General features: G+C 40.4%; 1 protein-coding gene across 1 annotated transcript in view; it reads left to right on the top strand.

Moving 5' to 3' along the window:
• Positions 1-24,061, top strand: part of LOC139142201 (DNA polymerase zeta catalytic subunit-like) — a 62,563-nt gene extending 38,502 nt beyond the window's left edge. Inside the window, 29 exon segments of the mRNA XM_070712060.1 lie at positions 490-587; positions 1,208-1,312; positions 1,821-1,905; positions 3,315-3,469; positions 3,634-3,795; positions 4,001-4,301; positions 5,262-5,365; positions 5,848-6,389; positions 6,391-10,538; positions 10,807-11,725; positions 13,201-13,329; positions 13,551-13,891; positions 14,340-14,455; positions 14,907-15,025; positions 15,527-15,645; positions 16,624-16,765; positions 17,077-17,159; positions 17,789-17,950; positions 18,368-18,511; positions 19,207-19,276; positions 19,469-19,576; positions 20,181-20,290; positions 20,689-20,803; positions 21,140-21,277; positions 21,642-21,832; positions 22,209-22,500; positions 23,050-23,083; positions 23,086-23,210; positions 23,837-24,061. Of these exon segments, the coding sequence (XP_070568161.1) occupies positions 490-587; positions 1,208-1,312; positions 1,821-1,905; positions 3,315-3,469; positions 3,634-3,795; positions 4,001-4,301; positions 5,262-5,365; positions 5,848-6,389; positions 6,391-10,538; positions 10,807-11,725; positions 13,201-13,329; positions 13,551-13,891; positions 14,340-14,455; positions 14,907-15,025; positions 15,527-15,645; positions 16,624-16,765; positions 17,077-17,159; positions 17,789-17,950; positions 18,368-18,511; positions 19,207-19,276; positions 19,469-19,576; positions 20,181-20,290; positions 20,689-20,803; positions 21,140-21,277; positions 21,642-21,832; positions 22,209-22,500; positions 23,050-23,083; positions 23,086-23,210; positions 23,837-23,986 (9,307 nt within the window). The 3' untranslated portion in view covers positions 23,987-24,061.
• Positions 24,062-27,250: the final 3,189 nt, after the last annotated feature.

Genomic DNA, 27,250 nt, shown 5'->3' with positions numbered 1-27,250 from the left:
AAAGATCTCCAAAAACTTTCCTCATGCTGAAAGAGCCAAGTAGCAAATATTATTTTGATCAAATTTACTATTATCCCCACCAATGTGATCTTGTTTATAGGATTGTACACTGGAGTTCCAATATACTTAGGATCTCACTTGGAATGATGTTTATTTCAGCACTTACTGTAGCTTTCATTAGTCTCACTGTCTTTGTATTGTCACAGCTATGTGGAAGTCTGGAATCACATATCTCAATGTATCTTCATACTCTATTGATACATACAATGTACATTCATTGGACCATTAACCAGCTGATTTGGATACATTTGAACTTTGGTGTATGAACTACTTGTAATCAGATGCAGAAAGCATGTGTCTTCTGACATCTGACCAATTACTAATGACGGTCTCACCTCTCTTTCAATACAATTGGAGATGCCCCCCATCTCTACATCTGGTTATAGTCACATTGATATTTGATCGATACCTCTAAATGTTTGATTTCAGTTCCCAGTTGCTGGACCAGGAGGTTGTCAGGCAGAGTGTCTGTGAACTTGAAGTAGACGGCGTGGCCGCTGACATCTTGAACAGATCAGAAATTGAGAGTAAGATACCAGTTTTCTGTCTGTAACCGAAAGCTTACAGTTTCTTTTTCTACTCTTCCATTTCTGTTGAAATGCCTAGTGTTTGTCGTATGTACTCGGCCTCTGTTGTATGTAATGTCCAATGTAACGTTTAAAACTGAATTTATCTTGGAACAGCATTAGTGTGTCAATATTAGCATTGCTTATTGTACACTAAGCACTGTGTTTACAAGTATAACTCATTATAATTGAACAAAATTAAGGGACAAGACAAAGGAAAAAAGTACTGTTCATTAAAAAAACAAGTTTTTTAAACAAATTTAGTAAATTCCACTTTGATAGCGTTTTTCTTCACCAAATGTAGACAGCCTGCAGATAGTTTTCTGGCAGCTTGCCTGCAAAGATGAATTCTAATATTTTTTTTTGACTAGATGGCAAGTGTGCATCAAGCAAAAGGGCATAACCTATCTGTGCAACATGATCATGTTTTGTTTTTAAGTGTGTCTCTCTTCCATGGGAGAAGCAAACCAATTTTTCCAGTTTTGCCTGGCAACGGGGAAACTGGACACCTGTAGAAACACACAACATATTGCCCCGGTGTACACGCATAAAAGATTTGCTCCAAATGTCTTGTTGCCTAGGTAACGTCGGAACCAATCCAGGCCTAGTTGCTATTTGGGAAGACGAGAAACAGAGACGACGTGAACAGGGTGAATCTTCTCAAATCTCTCCGCCGCTGTCACCAGGTGGGCATGAAAATAATTTTAAAATCAATAGTAATGTAAAAAATAAATTATCTATAACATCATTGGGAAATTATGATGTCAGTGTTTGGGTTATTTTCCCCATCATAAAATTTTGTCATCCAAAACTATCTCTCAATCATAGTATCTATTTTCTCGGATGATTTTTTTTTCATGTGCTTGTTAGAACCAAAATAGATCATATATCTCGGTTTACCTGTCAACTGTAAAGTAGCATGCTCCCCTTAGGCAGGCTTTCGTGATTCTTTTGTTTTATTATTTGAATGCTTAGGTAGCTAATTTGAAGGCGATCTTCATGCAAAGATGGTTCCAGTTTCAGAAAGTATGGTCATAATGTAAACGTGTACTTGACTTTTGACGTTAAAGGATGGCATTGAAGGTTGATTGTCCCAAATTCTCACTGACCAACTGGACTGATAATGAACACTAGCGCCAGCGTTTTAAGTCTAATTTTAGTCTCTGCAACTCTTTCTTTTTTGCCTGTTAACAGAACGAGATGACATGCCATTGATGGAGTCTGAAGAGATGTACCAGCAGAGAATTGCAGAAATCATCCAGGGTTATGAAAATTTACTGTGAGTTCATCACATCAATCCATGATATTCTGTCACACACACGTATTCTGTCATGCATATGTACAGTATTTTGTGAATAGAAAACAGCAGACACCAGGGTTTTACATAGCACTGAACAGTGTTACGTTCAACTCAAAAAAATTTTACATCAAACATGTATTAGTATAGGATTGACTCAAAAAATATAAGAAATTCCTGAAGTACTCAAAGAAACATACAATAGTATACTTATCTTTTTTCAACTGAGAATTACATACAATACCTATCATATACATCTTTTGTGATAACACAGCTGTCTCATTAGTCCCCACGGACACCGTCCGGGGGGACTTATAGGTTTGGTCATGTCCATGCGTGTGTGCGTGCGTCCGTCTGTGCGTCCGTCCGTCCGTTCACGCAGATATCTCAGAGATGCCTGAAGCGATTTCATTCAAACTTGGTACAAGGATGACTTCATATGTCATACAGATGCACGTTGATTTGTTTTGCGGTACGATCCAATATGGCTGCCAGGCGGCCATTTTATTATGATTTTTTCATGTACAGAGCCATAACTCAGGCATGTTTCAACTGATTTTATTCAAAGTTGGTACAAGGACATTGACCAATGTCATAGATATGCATGTCAATTCTTTTTGTGATACGATCCAATATGGCCGCCGTGCGGCCATTTTGTCACGATTTTTTCATGTACAGAACCTTAACTCAGGCATATCTCAACCGATTTTATGCAAAATTGGTACAAGGACATCGACCTATGTCATTCATATGCACATTGACTTGTTTTGTGATACGATCCAATATGGCCGCCGTGTGGCCATTTTATTACGTTTTTTCATGTCCAGAACCATAACTCAGACATGTATCAAGCAAATTTATTCAAAGTTAGTACAAGGAGATTGACCAATGTCATACATATGCATGTTAATTTGTTTTGTGATACGATCCAATATGGCTGCTGTGCGGCCATTTTGTTATGATTTTTTCATGTACAAAGCCATAACTCAGGCATATTTCAACCGATTTTAATCAAAGTTGGTACAAGGACATTGACCTATGTCATACATATGCACATTGATTTGTTTTGTGATTCGATCCAATATGGCCACCATGTGGCCATTTTATTACGATTTTTTCATGTCCTGAACTACAACTCAGACATGTATCAAGCGAATTTATTCAAAAGTATTTTTATCACAGACCTAATGAAGAGAACTCTATCCTCTCTGAGGACCTGTAATCAAAGCACCCATTAACAAGTGGGGACTGTGTCATCAACGATGACTTGTTTTAAATGTCATGATATCAACAATCTCCTATACTTTGCCATTGAATTCACATCTACTTGATTGCTAACATTCAGTGAATAAAACCCCATTTTTATTTTTCAACTGTTTTCTTGTTCACAGTCAAAGCCAGATTGACCATGAAGACAGCTTTGGCCTGTCTGAAGACACATTGGTGTTGTCACATGACCAAGAGGACTCACCACTCTCACCACCTGGGGGCGCACTCACCAGAACTCCGTCCTCCTTTCTCGAACATCACTTCTCTCAGATCGAAGGTTAGTTGTATGTTATCTTTTCAAAAGTATCAAATTCAACTCCACACAGACACGAAATGTACTTTACATTCAAAGATGGCATTCTGACAATTTGTTTCACAAAGATATTCATGAAAATAAAGAGTTATTCATGAAAATAAACTATTTTACTTTGTTTGTGGTAGGGAAAGAAACCAGCGCCCTCAAGGAAGATGAGGAGAGTGAAGATGAACCTGTGGTCGATGAAGATGCTGTCCAGAACGTCTTAGAAGTTAGTCAAAGTTTCCGTCTATCACAGTTGTCCACACCATTGTCACAAAGATCAACACCACAGGAGCCATTACTAGGTGAGAGATCCTCATTTCTTCTCCAGTGTTAAGAATAAAGTCTGTGTGAATTCTCAGTTGTGAATTTTCAGTTTCCATGAATTACTTTAACGTTCTTTTAAGTTAGTACACACCTCAAAATTGTAAGATGTCATAGTCATTTTACAGGAAGCATTATGCAAATGTTACGCCTGTATTTACGGCTTTTTTCATCCATTGAACCCAGGGGACAGCCAGGACAAACGTCTCGTGGACATTATGGCAGAACTGGCAGATGAGAGTGTCACTGAGAGAAGCATCCTGTCAGGACTTAGCCAGAAGATGACAGACAGTGAAGACACCCCGGAGGATGTACAGAGGAAAGAGAGTGAAGTTGAGGAGGCTGAAGAAGATGCTCTGATGTCACAGGTGTGGGTTGATGATGATGGTGGTGGTGATGATGATGATGATGATGATCGCAGCCAGGAGGACGCCATCAGTGATGTTGCCAGGAAACAAGAAGCAGGATCAGATGTGGAGAAGGAAGAGTAAGCATCTTATGTGTTTAAGAACTTATAGGATAGCAGGTTTACTTTGACATAGGGATGTCATCATGTTCTTAGTCTTTATCTTTCTTCCTTGGTTTTGCCAAATTGTCTCTGACTGTTTAGTGGCTGCATGAGTGGATTTGTGTAAGTGTGTCCATCTGTGTATTGTCAAGGTGTGCAAGTGAATCAATTGTGATTGTCTCGTCCCTGTCACATGTACATGTACCTGCCACTTTGTTGAAACACTTTAAAACAGCATATTGACTATAGAACTGTCGTTTTCCTCCTCTCATGTGTTTCTATGATTTTAAGAGCAAATTTTATCACTTCATTTAAGGTGAGGTCATGCAAAAATTGGAAAGAAAGGGTTGATATATGGAAATACATGGATATTACCAGGGAAATTCTTGTCACCTAGCATGCGTGTGTTGTCTGTAAAGTTTGCCTAAATTTTCCTCAAGCAAACTTTTAACCATTCTCTTTCAAACTGAAAAATAAGAAATATTTGGTCACATTCCAACTACTGGTACTAGAGAAGCAAATTACCCATTATTTACTGATGTTTGAAATTCAAAATAGCATCCATCCCAGTGTTAACCTTATGGGGAAAATAAAATTCTGATTTTCACAAACTATAGCATATGAAAACTTTTGTTATTTCATGAGCTTCAAAATGAGCCCCCTACAAGTGGTAGACCGAAACAGAATTGTAAAAGTATGAGAGTCTGTATACCTGTCTCTGAAAGCACTTTCCACTTACACGTGGAAAACAGTTATTGGTTACATATTTACTTTTTCCAGTCTTTCAACCAAGACAGATTCCTTAACTTTTGCCCTCATCCTGTGACAAGGCTAGTGAATAAACTGGCCTGATTACTGACTGCTTCAATGTATATATTTTCTGAAGTGACAGATACTTTAAAAGCCATTAGTTTGATTCAGTATTCTCTTCATTCACAGGAGTGAAAAAGAGTATGACCTTGAAGGAATGGAACTTTCTTGGAACAGTTCCAGATTGGAAGATGTAATACCCCAGGTTGATGGTGGCGCCGATGACAAACAGGGTACGCATTATTCTGGTCTTGATCTTCTTTTGGTCTTGATCTTCTTTTGTGAAATGTTAGGCTCTTAGTCAACCTAGTGGAAGACAGCATTTTACTATTGATAAGTGAATTCTTACCCAGACTAGAATTCAAATGTAAACTATAACAGTGCATCTTCCACATATGGACAGTGTTGACAAGCTAAATAGTGGGTGGTTCAACATGCTTTGGCGAGTAGAACAAGAAACTGTAGCTGACATTTAGGACTAGCGAAAAAAACATCATAAGTGTTACAAATGTTGTCCAATGAAAATGGCAAAATGTTTCTCAAAACCAAAAATATTGTTATGCCCAGGTACGAAAAGCAACATGTTTAACTGTTCAAGTCCTTGAATAAATGTACTTCCAATTCACACCACAGAACCCTATAATCACTGTTTGGTGATGAATGCTTGCACATTTCGCAGCCAGTCTAACTTTTACTCTTTTTTCCAACATTTCAGATAACACAACAGCACCACCAAGGAAAACTTTAGGAATGACAAGAAGGTTAGTGAATAAACCAAAACAGGAAACGGAAAGCGCCGAAGGTCCCCCCAACCGTGATGATGTCTTGTGCAATGATAATAAGAAATGCAAGAACACAGACACTTTGAGTGACGTTCCGGGGAATGACACCCCGGAAAAACAGTACCACATCATGGAATCAGTCAGCACAACGGAGAGGAACGTTTCTTCGAACTTGTGTAACAATGCAATGTCTGTGGCCGACAGCAAGCCAATAAATACCGATAAATGCATGGCCGTACCGGAACATTTGAAACAATCACAACCAACTACCTCAATTAATGAGACTAAACGAAAAAACAGTAGTCCAACTTCATCAACATTCCAGCCTTTTTCCATGACAAACACGACCCCCAATTACTTCCTGTCGACTCCAACGAAAGATGACACGTTGTCCTTGGAGTCCATGCTTATCGAATATTCGGAGGTCCGCTTCCAAAATGACCAGGACAATCCCTTCCTTGGATTTGGCGCCGGCTGTCATGAGTAAGCCTCCCATCAATAAGAATCCCCACCAGCCAAGCTGTCGGATGCAACAAAAGCGGGCAAAGTTGAGTCGTCGGAGACAGCTGAACACCGACTTTCAGCCGAAGCAGGGCCAGCTTGGTGTGCCCGTGCTCAACAATGCACAACCCCTGGCTGTACCCCTGCTACAGACTAACCCGCAGCAGGGTCAATTGCAGCTTCAAAAACCGACAGTGGCACAAACTAACTGTGTCTCTCCGGTCGCAGTAATGCCCACCAAGTCTAGCCGCTCCGTGACAAGTGTCGCGGTGAAAGTGAAAAGGGAGGCAAAGGCGAAAGTCAGCGATAATGAGAGTGAAGAAGAAGAAGAAGTAGCGCCAACACGGCGCGTGACCAGAAGACGCAACAGTTCCAAATTGTCACTTGCCGCTACCTTGAGACGGAGGCTATCCATCTCCAGTGAGAGCAGCATTGACTGGGGCCAGTGGAACGAAGAGAGCGACACAGATTATCACGAAGACGAAGATGACGAGGAAGATGATGATTTTGTCATAGAGACGAGAACAACAAGGTCAAAGCGACGAGCAAGACGAAAAACCAGCGACTCAAACACCAGCGACAAACCTTACACCTTGAGAACAAAGCGGAGAAAAGTCAGCTATAACGAACCTCCAAGTCGCGACATGACGGACGACGCGAGCGTCACTTCAGCCAAGTCTGAGAAGTCCGACAGGTCATCAGGATCTCGAAAGAAGAAAACTAAAGAGAAAGTACCCGTGCATTACATCATCATCAATAAGTTCAAAGGTTATAAGTCAATGAGAGTGTTGGTTAACAGGGTTAGTGTTTCTACTCCTGTGAAAGTCACCGAAGAGCTACTCAACAAAATAGAAGACCGACTGGCAAAGGAGAGGGACAGAGTAAGACCAAGGCTTTCTGAGGAAGATAATACGAAGACTAAACCTTGTACAAGGAAGAAAAGTGACTCCAAATTGTCTAAAACAGCAAAACCTTCCTGTAAGAGTGCAGAGAAGGAAAGCGATGAAAAGAAAGAATCTGAAAAGGTTAAGACCGTAAAGGAGGAGAAGGATGATGACGTGTTTCCAAGGAGACAGAAATCTCTTCTTGTTAAGCAGTACCATGGCAAGTTTCCAGGGAGTGAGAAATTGAAAGCGGAGGTCGCTGTGCTGGATCGGTCTGAACTGGACCGAGCCAGTGACTCGTCACAGACAGGAGAACCGATGAGAAAAAGGTTGCGCAAAGGGGTGAAAGGTGAGGCCAATGACAAGGAGAGAAAGGTCAAATCTAGGTCAAAGGTTGATGGGGCCAAAGGTCAAGACAAGATATCAGAGTGTGAGCCGGTGTTGGGAAAGGGAAAAGAAGATGTTCCGAAGGACAGCAAGGATCCTGTACAGGGAAAGAAGAGGTCTAAAAGCACAGAGACGAAAAGTTTGAGCAGAAGACAGTCGCGCAGAAAGTCGATCAAGAGAGCTGAGCAGATGTACGAAGACAAGAATGATGACAGTTGTGCACCTTTTACAGATGCAATGTGGACTCTGGCGTACTACTCCCCTTGTAACTCTGACAGTGGTGAAATGTCGCCACCGAGGGCGTGGTCACCCACTGTCAAGGACAGAATCCCTCTGTCCAAGAAGAAAGGCAAGGCCAGCAAAGCGAAGTCCAAACAACCACGGGGCCCACGTAAGGTTGGGTCCAGTCCTAGAAGCGGAGATGACGAGGAAACAAATTCGTTACTCAGTGACTTGAGGGAAGTTATGTGCAATGTTGACAAGGATACCATGATGAAGGAAATCGAAAACTTTGAGAAAATACCGGCGGAGTCGTTTGACGCAAACATCTCAGACAGCATAGAGAAGATAGACTATATTGACTCCATTATCAGAGACTGCAGCAGTACCAATTCCGTGGATAGTGGCAGGTCATCTCCCAAAGGGAAAAGCAGGAAAGGGAAAAAGAAACAGACTAAAGGAGGCAGTTCTACGTCAGGAGGGCCGCTGCTTTGTACTACCCCACCAACTACTACATGTGCTGGAATTGACCAATACAGACAGGCTGTAACTGGCTCAGTACCCATGGATCCAATGTATATGACTTCTGCAACGACGGAGCCCAGCCAGGGATATCCAGGGACCAAGCCGGCAATGCCGGATCAGTACCGGAAGCCTCCTCCGCCCTACAGACCTCCAAGGCAGGGCAGCAGCTTTGAGAAGTTTGCCGGTAGTGCAGGTTTCTCTGAGGGGAGCCAGTACCAGCAGTTTCCAACACCCACAACCAGCACGGCCACAGACAGCACATACCAGCCCCAGTGTGGTAACTTCCAGTCACCAGAGGGCGCCTATGCCCAACAGGAATACCCAAGGCACCGGCCAGAGCCTCTCCACATGCCAGTTCCACAGAACAACCAAGTTCAGTACGATTTAATGTCACCCCCATATGTAGAATCAGACCCAAATGTAGCTTTCGGATCACAGGGGAACTTCTCAGATCTTTCGCAATATCGAGATAAAACACATCTCGCACCAACAACGCCAACGCCGTCTGTAGGACAGCCTTCCCCAAATTACAACTTCAATCAGCAAGGTATCGGGAACAACTACATGCAAGGGCATGGAGAGGGGTATAAGTACTTGGGGTCACAGCAGCAGGCCATAATGCCAAATAACGCCCCCACGCAGGTCAGTTATACAAGGTCACAGTCTTACAACCAATCAGATATGTACACACAGGGTGGTGGCATGATGCAATCAAGCAAGGGGTACCAACAGGCAGGAGGGTATCCGGCGCCTGCAGCCAGCAGAACATTGTCAAGAAGCATGTCAGATCCGTACACCTCAACCATGCCGATGAGTTACGGTAACTCCTATCCAACCATGGCCAAACCAGGAGTTCAGCAACCACTGCCCTCGTCTGTACCTGACACAAGTTGGCAGACTCAAGATGTAGATGCCAGCACCAGTCTGAAGAACGAGAAAGGAAACAAGCCGAAAAAGAAGGCAAGCAGCAAGAAACCCAAGGCTGAAGGGACGACAAAAACTAAGGCTGCGACGAAGAGCCCAAAATCGGCTGCGACAAAGAGTACAAAAGCAAAGAAAGGGAAGAGTGCATCTGTAGTGAAAGAATCAGACAAAGTGAGCCCCAACTCCTCATCGTTGAGCAACACAAGTGATGTGACAGTCGATGGAGGCAGTAGACGAAGCAGCAGTGACACGGATACACATTTTTCGTTGACCCCTGCTCAGAGGGGTCAGAACAGCCGTAGTCCTGACGTGACCTCTGATTCCCAGCAAACGTTCGCCTCACATAAGACGCTGACCTCACCAAACCTTTCCTTCACACAAATGAACAGCAGTAGCGGTAGTGAAAACCGGGCCAGTTACACCAGCTCCACGCATGGCAGTCCTGACGTTTTCCAAACATCAGGTGATAGCCTGAGGTCACCACAAGAGGGCAGTATGGAACTGTCACAACGATGGAACAACAGCAGTAGCAGTGCTTTGGGAAAGAGCTCAGACGCAAAAAGCCCTGATGAAGGTGAAAATCAGAGTGGGAGGAGTAGTCAGCAAAGTTTGAAACGAGCTGGATCAACTGAAAGTCTCTCACTGAGGCTGGAAACAGATAGTGAGGATGAGAATGACGACAGTTTTGAGAAAAAGGATAGGACAGGAAACCGAGAGTTGATAAGCAACACAGACGGTAATGACTCTTCCATTGTAACTCCTGAAAAAGCAAATGGAAATGCCCTTTCTAATGGCAATTCTCCATCAGGAGAGAACAGTTCTTCTCCCGTCGAGATAAACAATTTGCCTCGATCTCAAGACACCACTGCTTACTCAGAAAGACTCGACCAATCATCATTCAGTTTACAGCCAGGTCAGCAACCACCAGAGGAACCAATGGAGATCTCACCATCTTTGCCGACGAACAATTCACAGAGGGGAGACAAATCGGGGGGTTCTTCGTCACAAGAGGGGACAAAACCTGAGAACAATGTGTGCCACAACTCTGTGAAAATTTGGACTCCTCTGGAAATGCCACCGGAAAGGGATCGAATCAAGGAAAATATGACTGAGCACGGACTTCCGCAGGTGCGACACAAAGGAGCGTTCTACAGCAACCCGGATGACTTGCCGGAGAAGGCCAGGTATGGATATTAAGAACTGCTAGAGATTGTGAAGACTTTACTCTTGGAGGGACTTGTTCAAATTTGACTTGTACATAGTATGTAGGGTAATGCACAAATTAATGAAAGCTTCATAAGAGTTACATGAAACTGAATATTTGTTGACGAGAGTGAAAAAATGTTGCGATTGAAATTAATTTTTGGTGTTCTTCACGAGAGGAAGACAGGAGAAACTGTGAGTGTTGTTATCAGCAAGTGAAAGGACATTTTGATTTATTTGTATCTGTAGTGAGGTCGGAGGTCGGCAGTTGAAGCTTAGTTCTGTACTTCCGTCCGAGCTGCCGGACTTTGAAAGCAGATTGTCCCTGGACGGTTTGCGCCATTGGAAAACCATGTTGGCAGCCATGGAGGCTGTGAGTCGTGGTTCGCAAGAGCGTGGCTTGCATTTTAACGTTGTCGGGGAAATGGACAAGGATCCCCAGCTGCGAGCTGCTTTCATGGGGAATCAGGACGTTGTGATAACCCCGTGCAAGGACCCACCAAGCCGGGGGAAGGTGTCAGCATGGCTGAAAGCCAAACTGAAAAGAAGGTGCCACATGTCTGCGGGAACTTTACCAGGGTCGCGGGACGACAAGGACAGTGTGCAAAATGTTCACGAAGTCGGTAATCAAGAGGATGCAATGAAAGAAGAGACTGATTTAAAAATTGAAGATGAACAAGATGGTGATGTGGATGAGGGAGATGACAGTGAGAGCACTCTAAAACCACAATATGACTCAACTTTATCACCAGAAAGCAAGCAAACAACAGATGATGTAGATATGATTAGCCCGTCTCCAGAGGCAAAGAGACGGAGGTCTTCGCCGTTTCTATTCGGAAGTCGCACACACAGACAGAGCCAGGAGAAAGAGTCGCCGTCGCAAACAGAGAGTCGACAGAAAGGCTATACACCACCAATGACACCGGATGTTCACAAGCAAAGTGAAACAGAGTCAACAACGCCAAAACGTGACATAGGAGAATCTGATGGACCACAGCACAGTACTCCGACTGGGCCATGCAGGCCGACTCAACTCAGTCTACCAAAGTGTACCCCAATACTGCAGAAAGGTTCCTCTGCTGCGTCAGCCAGCAGACCAACACTCAGCAGGCTTGAATCAGCCAGAACGAAAAACTTGCGGAGAGCTCTGTTGGCGAGCCAAATTAAGGTCAGTCGATGTGTGTCTGCATTGTACTTTGATGAAGATTTTTCTGCAAAATTGTCAATTATATCGCAATCTTGGGATGTGTCCTTTTCACACCCAGCAATGAAGAGATCTTGTAGTGACTGAACAGCAAATATGAATAGGACTCAAATCCTATGAAAGCAGTAACAAATCATTTTTTCCTTCCAGTGGCCTATGGAATATTCCCCAAAAGAGCTCAATGGCCCAACCTCACTTAACACCAGCCTATAGTATCAATCAACATTTTAGTTACCAGTTGACTTACTCACTTATCTATCGGACCAGTATAAGCAAAAGGCTCCTAGCCAAGTCATAAAAACTAACCAGCCCGAGAGCTTGCCCAAGTGGATTTGACAACCCTATCATATATATGCAATCTGAATAGCTGATGTGGTAATGAAGCTAATGCAATTTTTGCTATTACTAGCAGAAAATTTACCAGATTAGTGCCACTTGTACACACAGGTAGCTTTAGAATTTAACATTTAATTAATCGCAATGGTATGTTGATCAGTCATTGAGAATCTGTCCCATCTCAGCAAACGCACTCCTCTAACTTTGTGTTCATGAGGAATACCAAGATTGTTGTGTAGATACAGCATATGACATGTCAAGTTGACATCATCAGACCCAAAAGTATTTGTGCATGCCAGAGACGATTAGTTTCTTTCAGGAGACTGCAGAGCCTGCTGTTTCAGTATATGACATAGCATGCTGTCATAGCTTGCAAGAAACAGCATGATTCCACTACTTAAGAAAGCGCCTAAGGAACAGATATTCGGACTTGCAGATTTTTACACTTCTTTTCTGCTCTACCATTTCTTGGGGCTTATTTTAAAGCTCTTGGAGTATTATTTTACAGTCTTAGTTTTTCAAAAATCAGAACTTTTTCTTTTTCCCCATAGAGTTAACACATAGAGAGCAGCCATTTTGAATTTTGAATGTCGGTAAATGTTAGGTTATTTGTTTCTCTAGTACCAAACTTTGCACGGTGACCCTGATTTTTATTATTTATTCAGTAAGAGTATGTTTGAAAGTTTAATTCAAGAAAGTTTTAGAAAAAAGGTTAAGTCCTTCAAATTCAAGGCGGGGACTAACTTAACCCTCTGAGTGCTGTATTTTTTCCCACCAAAATTTTAATGCGACATTTTACCAATTTTTATGAACTTTTCTGTAATTTTTTGATAATTTTGGACCAAATGAACTAAACATTTCATTGGCTACAGATTTTTATCAACATTTTGGCAAAAATCTGACAAAATTGACCGAGTTATATTTTCTGAGGGTGACAAAAATTGACTTTGGCGCTCAAAGGGTTAATAGTAACTTATTACAGCATATGCAACAGTTTTTTTGCTTAGGTTCAGGAAGGCAAGTTTCAGAACGCTAGTACTACTAATTGTAATGGCTTTTAATATGGTTGCATTGATATAAAATGAACTATTTCAACATTCTAGAACCAGCTCGTCACTCCCATGGCCAGAAATGTGTCGGACATCAGTCAGATAGAGGGACCCACACCAAACAACACGTACGGTTTTAAAGTCAGTCTTCAGAATTTACAAGATGCCAAGGCATTACATGAGGTAAGTCACATACAAATGACAAGTTTCCCAGAAAAAGTTTCAACAACTAAACAAAGGAAGTGAGTGTATGAACTATTACTTTTAAGGAATTTTTCATTGTCTTAGCAGAATGTGCCTCTCTTTCACTGTGTTATTTCGTATATATGTTTATAACCTGAGTTTTCATAGCAAAATGTCAAAGGTATGACATTTTGAGTTCCTTGTATGTATTGCTATTGCAGGTGCAATATTTAACCACTATTTGTATGGAGCTACACGTTAGAACCAGGAAGGATTTATGCCCGGATCCAGAGTTTGATCCCATCAAGGCATTGTTTTTCCACATTCATTCTGATTTTCCACTATCGTCGGGAAAAAAAGCCAACGTCACTGGCGTGATCATCGTGGACAAAGACTCTGCTGGTGAGAAAGCTGGTGAGAACCAACCAAGCACTTCGAAAGCTGCTGAGAATGTCAGAGGTCAAAGGTCACTGCTGCACAGGTCAGGGGTGACTGACCTTGAAGTGCACTATGTGGTTGATGAGAAGACTATGATGGAGGAATTTGTGAGTTTAATCCGGAAGTGAGTAGAATATTTTACTTTAAATCTCAAGTACTCATGCAACTGAAAGAAGTCAACAGTTCCTTGCCCACCAAATACCGACACCCCATCAAATTCCAGTTCAGAGACTCAAAAAAGGAAGGAAAACAAAAATGTATTTTTGATCATGGAAGATAATTGAAATGATATAATGCATGACAATACTGGAGATAGAAATAAATGAGGAGGATAACTTGAAACAGATGTATCTAGTTCAAGAATGATGTCATCATATTTGCATGGACCTATTTATCGTTACTAATAAAATGTTTACGAGTTTCTAGGTTTGTTTGAACCTTCATCATGAACAGCACATCATCACCATGAAAACCTTTTTTGAGTCGTTCATTAGACAACATCTCACAACTTATTCCATATGACCGTGTGTGAAACAGTTCTGATGCTTTGATGTGATTGGTTGTTTGACCAGGTGGGATCCTGACATATTCATAGGCTTTGAGATAGAGATGTTGTCGTGGGGATACCTGCTACACAGAGCTGTGGTACTGGAATTTCGCCTGCACCAGCAATTGTCAAGAATACCGGGTAATGTCAGATTACAAATTTTGATGGCTTTTGTAAAATATGACCGTTTTTCTAGCCGTGTCTAAGGATGAATAAAATTCCTACTGTGTAGCCTGAAAAACAGGAGCCTCTTTACACATACCTCATTGGTTTCTCCTATTTTTTCCATGAAGCAATGTTTCAACACTGCACATTTTTCTCTTTCCATGAAACTTTCTTCAATTTCAGAATTTGACATTTTAACTGTTTGATATTAAATCTAAAAATTTACTGTTTTAAAGAGATCTTTTATAAAACAAGTGGATGTAGTAACGTTGTTGTATTCAGGTGAAAATGTTTCCCGTATCAACATGCAACATATCTCCGTCAGCATTTATTTCTGTAAAAAAGCCTATCTATCATGACGAGATACATGTATATCACAGCTTAACAATCTTATTTATATTTGATGATTTTTCTCTTTTTCTGATAGGTATAAAGAAGGACATTCGCCACGGTGGACACAAGGATGATTTTGGATCAGAGTATGCGTCTGATATCAGCATAGTTGGCAGAATTGTGTTGAATCTATGGCGGCTTATGAGACATGAGGTAGGTTGGTTGGTTTTCTGCCAAATAGAAATTAAGGTAAAATAGAACATGTTCTGGATTTGTGCCGATGTGATTTCCTTTTAGTCATCACTGAGCTACATCAGCCACTTTCTGGCATTGAAGGCAAAAGTTTGAGAGGGTCAACTGAGTGGGCAATACTGGCTGATTATGGGGAATATGATATCGTTATTGAGAAACATATGAAATTCACAATGTCAGATATCACAAATGCAATAAAGCACACAAAATCACAGTTTCAGCATGAAAATTGTGATTGAAAAGTAAACCAGCAGAGCCTACAATATTGCGTAGTCTCTTTCAAAGTCAGGTGTGATAACAGCATATATTTCAGTGTCACCATTTGAGTCTTTCATAGGTTTGTGTAAGCCTTTGTTACAAACAGCACATCATCACCATAAAAACAGTTTTGTGAGTCAACAACCATAAACTCTACCTCATATCTGATCATCTTGATTGCATTCTTTGTATCTCCATTTACAGTTAACTCTCAATATCTACACTTTTGAAAACGTAGCCTTCCACGTTCTCCATCAGAGGTTTCCTCGCTATTCATTCCGGTCACTTTCAGACTGGTTTGAACACAAGACAGATCTCTACAGGTAAGGACAGCAACTGTGATAATGTGGATTTCATTCCATCAACAATGATCACACGCCGTTAAATCTTTATGCACTGAATTTTCCCACCAAAATATAAGTGTAAAATTTTACCAATTTTATGAATTTTTCAGTAATTTCTTTGATAGTTTTGCACCAATGGACGTAACTTCCCGTTAGCTACAATTTTTGAACGAATTTTTGTGAAAAATCTTTAAAAAACAAGATTGTCTTATATTGAAAATGTTGTTGGTGTTGTATTCTATAAAGGCAACAGAAATAAATAGACTTTGGCACTCAACGGATAATTTCAGCAGTTTCCACTTATTTGCGTAGAAGGAAACTTTCATGAATTTTCACATCAGGGAACCTTTCGGTGTTTTCTCAATGGGAAAAATCAGCAGAGTGATGATCTGAGTTACATCTGCTTTTATTGGTCTTGGGAGTAGATTTACACTGAATCCAGTCGTTCCATGGTCTGTTTGGTCTTGTTAAAATTGACTGTGATCAGTTGTGCCTATCCTCATCAGTGAAGACTACCAGTACCAGGCTTAGAAGCAGATCATATCCACCAAAAAGTGTACTAATACTTCAGAATCTCAAACAATTTACATGTAATCTGCCTGCAACATCAGATTTCATCTCTAGAAAGCCATTCATTGTTCAGTGTTTTGACAAAATATCCAGAAAAAAAGAATTTCTTGAAGAACCCACCATAAATTAGTGCAAATTTGGTAATGTACACTCCTGCAGAGTCCTTGAATTTTGAAGCCGATAATCCACCCACATTTTTCAAAAAGGATAGTAAATGATGTATTGTGAAAATGGTATAATGGAAAATGGTATTTTGGACTTCAAAAGTCCTAGAAAGTTGCTGAAAAAGTCCTTCAGAAAGTCCTTGAAATTTTGGTGACCTTGAGTGTATGGACCTTGAATACAGTTGGTAAAATATTTCTATTTCATACTGGTTCACTTCTACAGGTGGAGAACCATTGACTACTATGTTGCAAGGGTCAGAGGTCAACAGCAGATTCTGGAACAGCTCGACCTGATTGGTCAAACAAGTGAACTTGCAAGGGTGTTTGGGATTGAGTTCTACCATGTGTTGTCAAGGGGATCACAGGTTTGTGATGGAGACACTGTGGTTTAGCTTTAAAAGTATATCACGGATTATTAAAACTTTGTACAAAAAACTAGTGGACCAGACAGTTGTTGAGTAACAGTTTTCTTTTTAAAAGAATTAGTCACCTATATGAAATTAGCCAATGACGGACTTTCACTCAGGTAGCCATACAAAACAAGTGTGCCACCACCATTGTTACTAGTACGGTGCAACTGACATTTGATGAGTAAATATGGCTGCCTTTTTACCATATATGGACATATGCAAATTTCTACTGACATAGTGACTTAAAGCCTGTATTTCCTCTATAGTACCGTGTTGAGTCCATGATGTTGAGGATTGCCAAGCCCATGAACTTTATTGCGTCATCTCCCAGTGTCCAGCAAAGAGCTAGGTGAGTGTGTGTCAAATGATATCATTTGCGAGTCCTTTGCTATATTCCTAGTTGGCACCCACACAATGGGTAAGATGCAGGCTTCAACAACCACACGGTGTTACAGGTCATTTGCATGACCCTTCTATGACTTTGTACCCAGGCATGTTAGCTGCTATTGCTCAGTCAATTTCTCTGTAAAAACTACAGCCATGACTCATGCCATTCAACTTACGTACTGCATGGCCACTTCGACTCATCCTAGAATAAAACCCTGCTTTATTTTTTTTTCCTGCAAAGGAAAACAAAGATGAATGTTGAATAACCATATTTAACAATTAAAAATCCAAGTAAAATCAAGCATGGATCTTTCGAATTATTTACTTTCATGGTTGCAGTTGTCAAATGCAGCGTTACCAACACATAGAGTGTTCAGTATGCCTTATGTAGACTATAAATAATACTGTCGTGAAAAAACGTTGGTCTAAAGTGGAAGAAGGAAGGTTTGATTTCACTGTACATGTATATCTCAGTGCAAAAGCAAACCATCCAAATTCTTCACTCTCCTATGATAAGTCGATAGCTCTCGATTTAAGTTGTGCCCTGTTGTAGTTTTCTGACACATTGTTTGTTCTCATTCCTCCTGACAGGAGTAAGGCACCGGAGTGTCTGCCTCTGAACATGGAGCCAGAGTCAAGTTTCTACAGCGACCCAGTGGTTGTGTTAGATTTCCAGTCTCTCTATCCGTCCATGATGATAGCGTACAACTACTGCTTCTCAACCTGCCTCGGCAGAGTCAAGTTTCTTGAAGAGTAAGTCAAGCTTATTTGAATGTCTTCCTCCAAAGCAGCCAGAAGTTCTGTTTTCTTTTGAGAATGATTTTAGTTGCGGTGGATAAAACTTCCGTCAATATTCCTCTGTCTGCCCAAGTGGTAGATGGTTGATCTGGTTGGTTTAGACTGCAAGACCATGGCCACACAAATGCATTTACTGTAAATCTGTATATGATGTACAAGTTAAGTTCAATATGAGTATATTATCAATACTTTATTCTAAAAAAAAACTGTGAATTTCATAAAGAATATTTCTGTTAACCAAAGTGTAATTTTCTCCATGGTTTATTTAGAAACTAAACTTTTGGAGTGTAAATAAGCAATCTTTCATAAATATTTTGATGTCAGAAAAACATTTGAGTGTGAACTATGTTTTCTTTATCTTTGACTTTACAGAGGTGGGGAAATTCCTCTCGGTTGTCTGTCATTGAATGTACCGCCCGGGTTGCTACTGAAACTGCAAAAGAAAGATGGCATCCATGTTTCACCAAATGGTATCGCGTTTGTCAAACCCAAGATTAGGAAGGGCATCATCCCAACGTAAGTGAACGTACAGGCATTGTGCGAGATTTCGTATTTTCATAATGTCCAATGGAACATGAATATCATGATACCTTAATGAAGTAGTGGGGGAAAAGGGTGATGGTAGGCAAAATATAAACTTCATACTTTCTTCACAGCAGTCCGTTCAGAGTGTAATCGTTTCAAGACTTATCATGTAGATGACACTGTAATTCTAAAAACATGTATGCCAACACCAGTCTATTTACATGATTCATGTTTGCAACTATATCATACCAGTATATTGATGGCGCAAATAATGCGATCTGATTGGTCGAGACATGAAAATAACCGTGCCACATTCGCAATATTGCACGGTTGGGACAGTCACGAGCTCTCAGTTGGAGAAAAATACGCTTTTTGACGTCTCACGCAATAATTTCAATTTAATTATGGTATAATAGCATTAAACCATCCCAGCAACGGGTATACCCATTTGATTTTGACCAGTTCATGACATGTGTGCACTCGCTATCGCTTGTACACATAATGTAGTGAACTGGTCACAATATCGTATACCATCACTGGGTGTGGTTTATTGCCTAACTAAAGCTTAAAGTGCAACATTCAAATCATCCATCACGCTGACAGTGCACAGAGTTCTTGGATGACTTAAATCAAAAGTTAGCAAGGTATAATTTGTATTTTAATTGTGCGCCTCTTTCTTCACCCAGTATGTTATCAGATATATTGAAGACCAGAATTATGGTGAAGAAATCAATGAAGGACAACAAAGACGACAAGGTAATGACGGCCCCTCTGAAACTACCTGCTTTCCCTGCTTTCAAGTGGAAATAACCAAGTTGCTGTACTAAAGATAAGAGTCTTACGATGGAGTAGTCTATCCCTGGATGAGAAATGCATATATTTTAGGCTGTATGTTATACCAATTTTAATGTAATTACTGTATCTAAATGTGTTTTGGTTTCATTACAGGCTCTGCACAAACTACTTCACGCCAGACAACTTGGTTTGAAGTTAATCGCCAATGTTACCTATGGATATACATCTGCAAACTTCAGTGGCAGAATGCCATGCATTGAAGTAAGTTAACACGGTCAGAACTTCCATCTAAGCCAGTTGTCATAAAGTCTGTCTACACAATTTCGTTTGTGCAGTGCCTTCTGTAGTCAGATTTAGCTGGGTCGTAGCATCTTCTTGCCTCACTGTAAATCTCTCCCATGTTTCTCTATAGCTTTGCTTGATACTGTGTGTGTTCAAAGAAGGATCACATAAAATAGTGTAACTGCATATGCCCTGTGGTACAACAAAGTAAAACATTTTGTTCATCACTATAGTACAACACAAATAAAAGATTGTTTAACACCCTTTAACCACCATGGTTTGAACCAATCCTATTGTTTTCTATGGTAAAGTTGGACCTCTAGAGATTGAAATGGGGGGTGGAAGGGTTAAAAGCCGAGCCTGATCAAACTCCAGTGCCACTGATACATTCCTGAGCAGCGCCCTCTGTAGTTGAAATCATGCCCGTGATCACCATACATTCCTCCTATGACTACCAACTAGTCTGTACACAAGCATGTCTGTATGCAATCTTTTTACCGACCAATAAACCTCAGTCTGTTGAGACTAAAACAGAACACAGATCTTTGCTTTGCTGAGACTTATTGTGATCTGACTGTTCCAGATTGGAGACAGTGTGGTGAGAAAAGGCAGAGAGACTCTTGAAAGAGGCATTGAGTTGGTGAGAAACACTCCAAAATGGAATGCGGAAGTTGTCTATGGTGATACTGACAGGTAAAATCTATTGCAAAATCTAAAATGTCCTTACCAAAGAATGTACTAACGTACTTGTATGAGTATAGAATACAGACAGTGCAGAGCATAGTCTTGTCAGCTGATTAATGTCCGTCAGTTTAATTACGTCAAATTATGGTGATATTTTTGAACGCTCTAAGCGTATTGTGATCTCTGCAAATGCATAACACATGGCCCAGTTTGCTTGGATTGTACATGCGCTTGGCACAGGAAGCAAACAGAAAAATTTGTTATCACCAGCTACAGTATAGATGATATGGCTGATACTGTCAAGATTCTTATAGTGAAACATACTTTTAGCAAAGACCGTGAACTACATGGGTTTTTCATAGAATGAGACTTGAATTAATCATGATATTGTGTATCTGTTTTTACAGCATGTTTGTGTTACTCAGAGGACGAAGCAAGGCGGAGGCTTTCAGGATTGGACGGGAGATTGCAGCAGAAGTTACCGCACTGAACCCCAAACCAGTCAAGCTGAAGTTTGAAAAGGTACACATAAGTTTATCAGCATTCCTGACGAACCCTGCGCTACACCATAGTAAAAATCAATGCTTGTCTAGGGTGCATTTCATGGTTAATACATGCAATCATACCCCCTAACATAATGTTACTTTGTGCACAGACTTGGAAAAGTTGATATGTTGGTAAAGAGAAGTTCAAATATCTTCTCCCTGTGTTCTTTATGAACTCTCTTATCTTTTGTAATTTGATGGAGAGAAATCGAGGTGTGAGATTATTTGTTGGGCAACAAAACCATTGAATGTTTCAGAAGAGCTTCACAATGTCAATGTAATGTGACTGAGTTGTTCTGAACTATGTTGACAGGTGTACATGCCATGTGTTCTGCAAACAAAGAAGCGTTACGTCGGCTACAGTTACGAGAGTGAAGACCAAGTTGAACCAGATTTTGATGCCAAGGGCATAGAGACCGTCAGGAGAGACAACTGTCAGGCTGTTGCCAAGGTAACCACTTGATCATAGTTCACTGATTTTGTTACTATGTGTATTTTATTACATGTCTCGAATATAGTACTTTGCACGCTCCATAGGATTCAATGGTAACTTGCTGATGAAGCAGCAGGCCACAGTGTCATCATTTGACTGAAAATAAACCGGAACTGTTTTCAACTTGATAGCTTTAGGATGTAAAGATGATCAAATTTCATTCACTTCAAATTACATTCAGTTTTTGATACACAACCAACCAGTCACAATTGATCCGCCCATCGGGGACTTTCATTTTGTAATTCCAATGTGGTCGAAACAAATGGTCAATTAACTGTAATCCTGATTTTGGAATCTTATGCTTTGAAATTTCTTGTCACAGATTTTAGAACGGTCGTTGAAGCTGTTGTTCAATACACGGGACGTATCGCAGGTAAAACAGTTTGTACAACGCCAGTGTCAGAAGCTTTCAGAGGGACGAGTTAGTATGCAAGACTTGATATTTGCCAAGGAGTACCGTGGAATGGGAGGCTACAGACCTGGTGCTTGTGTACCAGCGCTGGAAATATCCAAGTAAGTGAAGCAATATGTGGTCTTGGAAATTTGGGATAACCCTGTGAGTGATATCTTGCAATGTCAAACTTCAACTGGCAAAATAATGTTAACCCTTTGAGTGCTGTAAATTTTCCCACCAAAATTTTAGTGTAAAATTTTATGAACTTCTCTGTAATGTTTTCGACAATTTTGGACTAGATGGACATCACTTTTCATTGGCTACAATTTTTGATCAAAATTTTGGAAAAAATCGGAAAAATTTTTGCGAGTTACATTTTATACAGGAGACAAAAGTCGACTTTGGGACTCGAAGGGTTAAAAGCGCATGTTAGTACTTCTTAAGATATATTTTCTGTGGGTAGTGATAAGCCTTCATTTTGTTGTCATGATACAGACGATTGTTGGCTGTGGACAGGCGTGCGGAGCCCCGAGTCGGCCAACGAGTTCCTTACGTGATTGTCTATGGAAGTCCCAAACTGCCCCTGATCCAGCTTGTTAGAAGACCTGAAGAAGTTCTGCAGGACAGCAATCTCAGACTTAATGCAACTTATTACATCATCAAGCAGATACTGCCACCACTTGACAGGGTCTTCGCCATGATCGGAGTTAACGTCAGTGGTTGGTATGGTGAACTGCCCAAAGTGGTTAGGGTGCCCTCGTTCAGCGCCCAGACATCGCTGAGAAAAGTGAGTATTGATTCTTGTGTTGTTGTGTAGAGTGAACTGCCCAAAGTGGTTAGGGCGCCCTCATTCCACGTCCACGGGGCATTACTTTTATGTGTAGATGGCGTGCTGAGTGGTGAATTTAGGAAAAGATTACAGTAATATATAAATTTGCTGAAAATCATAATGCATCCATTTAGTTTCTGAAAACTTGTAATGCAGATCTAAACTTGGTCAAAATAAACTCATTTCTTGCTTTCTAGTCTGAACCTTTTTTACAGAGGTCATTCAGAGTTGCATATGTTGACCATTTACATAGGTTTTGTAACAAACTGGGGCAATTATTTGTGGCCCATGACCACATAAGAGAGGTGGCTGTTCTGTAGAGGGCCTTTAAAAAAATTTTTATTGGACTGCCACAAAGTGACCACTATAGAGAAGTGACCGCTCTGTAAGGCTGACCACGCTGACAGGTTTGACTATATGTCTGTTCAATGTAATTTGGCATTCATGATTGCTCTTTTGTTTATCGCCATGGGCACTAGACTGTTTTCCTTTGTTTGACTCACATAGGGTACCATCTCACAGTATTTCAACACAGTCAATTGCCGGTTTGTGGGGAGCAAACCAAAGAGAGCATGTGCAGTGGTTGTCAAGGTAACCCCCAGAGGGTGTCCGTGGTTCTGAACACCAAGATCATGGAGTGGGAACACACCTACCAAAACTTGGCAAAGGTAAGTTCAAATCTCCTTTGTCAGTTTGAGACAAAATGTCTTCAGAAATTCATGAGTACTTGCATGAGTGTAAACAACAAAATCTTTGAATTCTATCAGAAGGAAATTGTGAAAAAAATACTTAATGCATTTTTTAGGGTTAAAATTTATCATAGATATTTTTTCTGCCACAAGAACAAGTCAACGTCAAAATCTCTCGTGTCCACTAACTACATGTTGTAGTTCATAGAACTATTTGTCTGTAAATCTTGTGTTAGAAAAAAATAAAAATAATGGTTATTTTATAACACCATGTCTTTCCAAAGTAACAAAAAGTGCTCACCATACTCCAAATTACTGTCTTATTACTTTCCTTCAGAATGACTCATTGGTGTAATATTGGTGTCATACAATCAGAAAGTGGATTTATATACCTTGAATTTCACAAAATTAGGCAGTGTCTAAGATTATTTACATAAAACAGGGATAAATGTCATCATGTGGCCTGAATGCTGCTAAAAGTTGTGTATCAAATTAAAGTCAGGTACTCATATTTTTATTTTATTCTGATTTGAGAACTACAGGGAAAGAATTGTTTATTTACAGTTTATTCTTAAAAATAATTAATGTTTTTATTACTGGCACAGATCTGTTCCAACTGCTGCGGCACAGCAGAGGCCAGTGTGAGCTGTGTGTCATTGGACTGCCCTGTGCTTTACAGACTAGCCAAGGCACAGAGGGACATGAGCAAGAGCGACAATCTTCGACAACTACTGCTACGGATGCTGGAGTTCTAATCAAGCTCTGCTGGTGCGTTGTAATGAATATCAGGACAACCTACTGGGAAGTCACTGCTGGGTATGCAGTGTACAGAGTTTTAAAAATGGCTTGTAGTGATCACCAGAGTGACAACCCATGACATATAGTGCAATGGATATTGGATTTCTTATCTAACTGTCCTGTGTGAATATGGAAAATATCAGAAGAACCTACCCATAATTCATCTCTTGTGCGCTGTATTGAAAGAGTTTGAATTCCAGAATCAGAATTTTTTGCCTGAATGACATCCAAGGACATCTACAGTTAATCGGGCTGTCAAGTGTGGATACCAATGGAATGAAAGAGCCCCACCTGGATATCACAGCCAGAATTTAGCAGCCTGACTGATAGCACTGAAAGTGATTGCAAAGTGACAAGCTTTGACATCTACAGCAACAGAAAATGGATGTCCAAACAAGCTATCCTGTGTGAATAAGGAAGGTATGAAAGAAGTCTGGCCCTAAAGTTACTACCCATAAGCATTCGGTGAGAATGTGAATTGCTGTGCTCAGACAACTACAACAACAGATGCTGGATTTGTCCTCAACTTATCCGGTGTGTATGTATAAAAGTGTCAGAGCAGAGATAAAAAGATCAGCCTACCCAGAAGTCACTGATGAAATGCATTGGAAGAAAGTCCAAGCTACCTGCCTCAAAGAGATTGTAAGAATTCCAAAGTATGACGAACTACCACTGTAGATGTCGGATTTCAAATCAAGCTGTCTGGTGTAACAACAAACGCATAACATAAGTTTACAGCAAAGTTACCATTGTTTGCAGCAGAATAGAGTTCAAGGAACCTTCCTCAAAGTGATTGTAAGATTGACAACCAAGGTCAACAACTGCCACTGATTCTGAACTTCTGATCAGGCTGCTGTAGCTTATTGATAGAAACATCGACACAACAAGATATTTTACATCACCATACTCGTTATGCTGCAATGAATTCAGAAGAGGACAATTTGCGCATAAGAGAGAAAGACAAACATCATGCTTCTTGAAGACAACAAAAATGAAATATGGTTGCCACAATGTAACCAATACCATTGTCAGCCTTATGTCAGTATCAAAGAGTTAGCAAAAATCTATGGACATCGGGTTGATTCCTCTAAATTTTTGTTGTACAATCTTTATTTGTAAGGAAATGTAATCACTCCCTCATTTGTTTACTAAGCATTCTTACGACAGAGAAATGAACAGGCTTATGTGCAGCATTGAATAGCCTGTTATCCAATTGGGTAGCTGAATCTTACCAATATAATTAAAACAATACAAATAGACTCCCTAAGTCGCTGTGAATAGTGAAAATGGACCAATCAGAGAAAGAGCTTATTCAATGCTGCACATCAGCAGAAATGAACATGGGAGGGAGTTGTTTATGATGTGGTTGTAGTACTTCTATACTGTAAACAGTGAGTGATGCCTTTGCTTGCCTGTGTACCAGGTGACTCATGAACCATGTGTCAGGTGACTCTAATCTCTGTGTATCAGGTGATTGATACCTGAGGGAGGTTCAAAGGTCAGTGATACCATGGTGAAAGCGCAAACATCAGAAACGTGATATTGTTGGTGCATGGAGTTCTCTGTATGTGTTTCTATAGTAACACTTTTGTTGCAATACCTACAGGTGTACGTAATCAACCATAGGGTGCCTCATAATTTTGCACTGCCCATCTGATTTTAAAAGAAAAAAAACAACTCAAAATGGTTTTTACAAGTTGTGCAAGCCTGCCTTACTTTATGTAGGTGTTTGTCGCCTACAGAACTCCCAGCGGCAGGTTTGTGCCAGAGACCTGCAATAAATTGACAATCAGTTTGTTTTTGTGACATCTATCTACACATTAGTCTGCTTTGAGAAGATGTAATATTTGCAAGCGGACGGAAAATTGAGTGTACATCAAACAGACTCTTTATCTTGTGTGAACTCTGATCTTCTGAAGATCACTGTCACCATATACCAGTGAGCAACTTCCATGGTGATACCAGTACTTACAAATTTCTTGTACTCCAAGACAAGTTTAGGATTTTTAGAATCCAGATAGTAGATGAGTTAATACAGGTTGGACAGTGTAAGCCTGTCGGTGTACTCGGTAACAGGACTCCCTATCTTTGCCTTACTTTACTTGATGTGCACAATTTTCGTGAGTGCTCTTTCCATTTCACATGACCTTGAATGGTTGAAAATGACATTATATGACTTTAATGACCTTCACAGGTCAACGGTGCCAAACAAGCTGGGTCATTCAGCCTTGACTACCATCACGATATCTTCACAGCTCTTCAAGTTGTTCACCAGTGGCTAGGCTAGCACATCAAAGTATTGGCTGTTGAATGTGCACCATACTGTGACTTTTCTGTCTCTGCTTACTGTAAACCGAAAACTTTCAGAATATATTTTTTACCAACAAAACACCTGCGTTGGATAATCAGCAATACCTAGGTGAACAAAAATTCATCTCGTCTGCAAAAAGTGGCAATTCCTTCATGCTGACCTCTGTTGTCCTACATGAGAGAACAGAAAAAACCTTTTATTTATTTGTACAGTTTATTTGTATATTGTCTTTATTTATCACTTGTTGTACAGAATTGACGTCCAACTTAGTATGGTTCCTAGTGGATTGGTGTAATTAAACGTAACTTTGTTCTGTTATCATGTTGATAATTTTCTTGACCAGTAACCATGTGTTTTGATTCAGTGCTTAACCTACCTTCTATTCACTTTTGGTTTCCGAAGACAACTTGTAAATAAAAACAAATGATAGTAGAATCATGACTGTTAGAGGGCGCTAGATGGATGTACTTCAGGAAAGTTGAATAAATTTATTTGTGCAAGAACTGGATAATGAAGGCCAAGAACACTTTCTGAAATGTGATTTTTCGCTGTTTGTGACGATGTAATTCATCATGTTTAAGCCAGGAATGGCTTTATATTAAGAGGTAGCTCTATTTGTGCTACCTATCGTTTTTTAGTATTGATATTATTTATTGTAGTGTTTTGATGATAGTTTGATGGTAACTGTAAACCAAGGGTATATTTTTCAAGTGTAGTTTCGGTTTTGTTACGCATTTTCATATTTTGTGATTGGCGTCACTAAACAGTTATGATCACTGTGTTTTTACACCTCGCATCCTTTTTGGCTTTGTTTATCATGTTGTGTATTGCCGTGAACTTGTGTAATTGCCGGTGAACTTTGACCCTGTAGTGCCACAAACAGGTTAGTGTTGTGCTTTGGTTGGTGGCG

Source organism: Ptychodera flava, chromosome 10, assembly GCF_041260155.1.
Source record: "Ptychodera flava strain L36383 chromosome 10, AS_Pfla_20210202, whole genome shotgun sequence".
Taxonomy (NCBI): domain Eukaryota; kingdom Metazoa; phylum Hemichordata; class Enteropneusta; family Ptychoderidae; genus Ptychodera; species Ptychodera flava.
The sequence above is the reverse complement of the archived record's forward strand: the minus strand, read 5'-3'. Positions and strand labels throughout refer to the sequence as shown.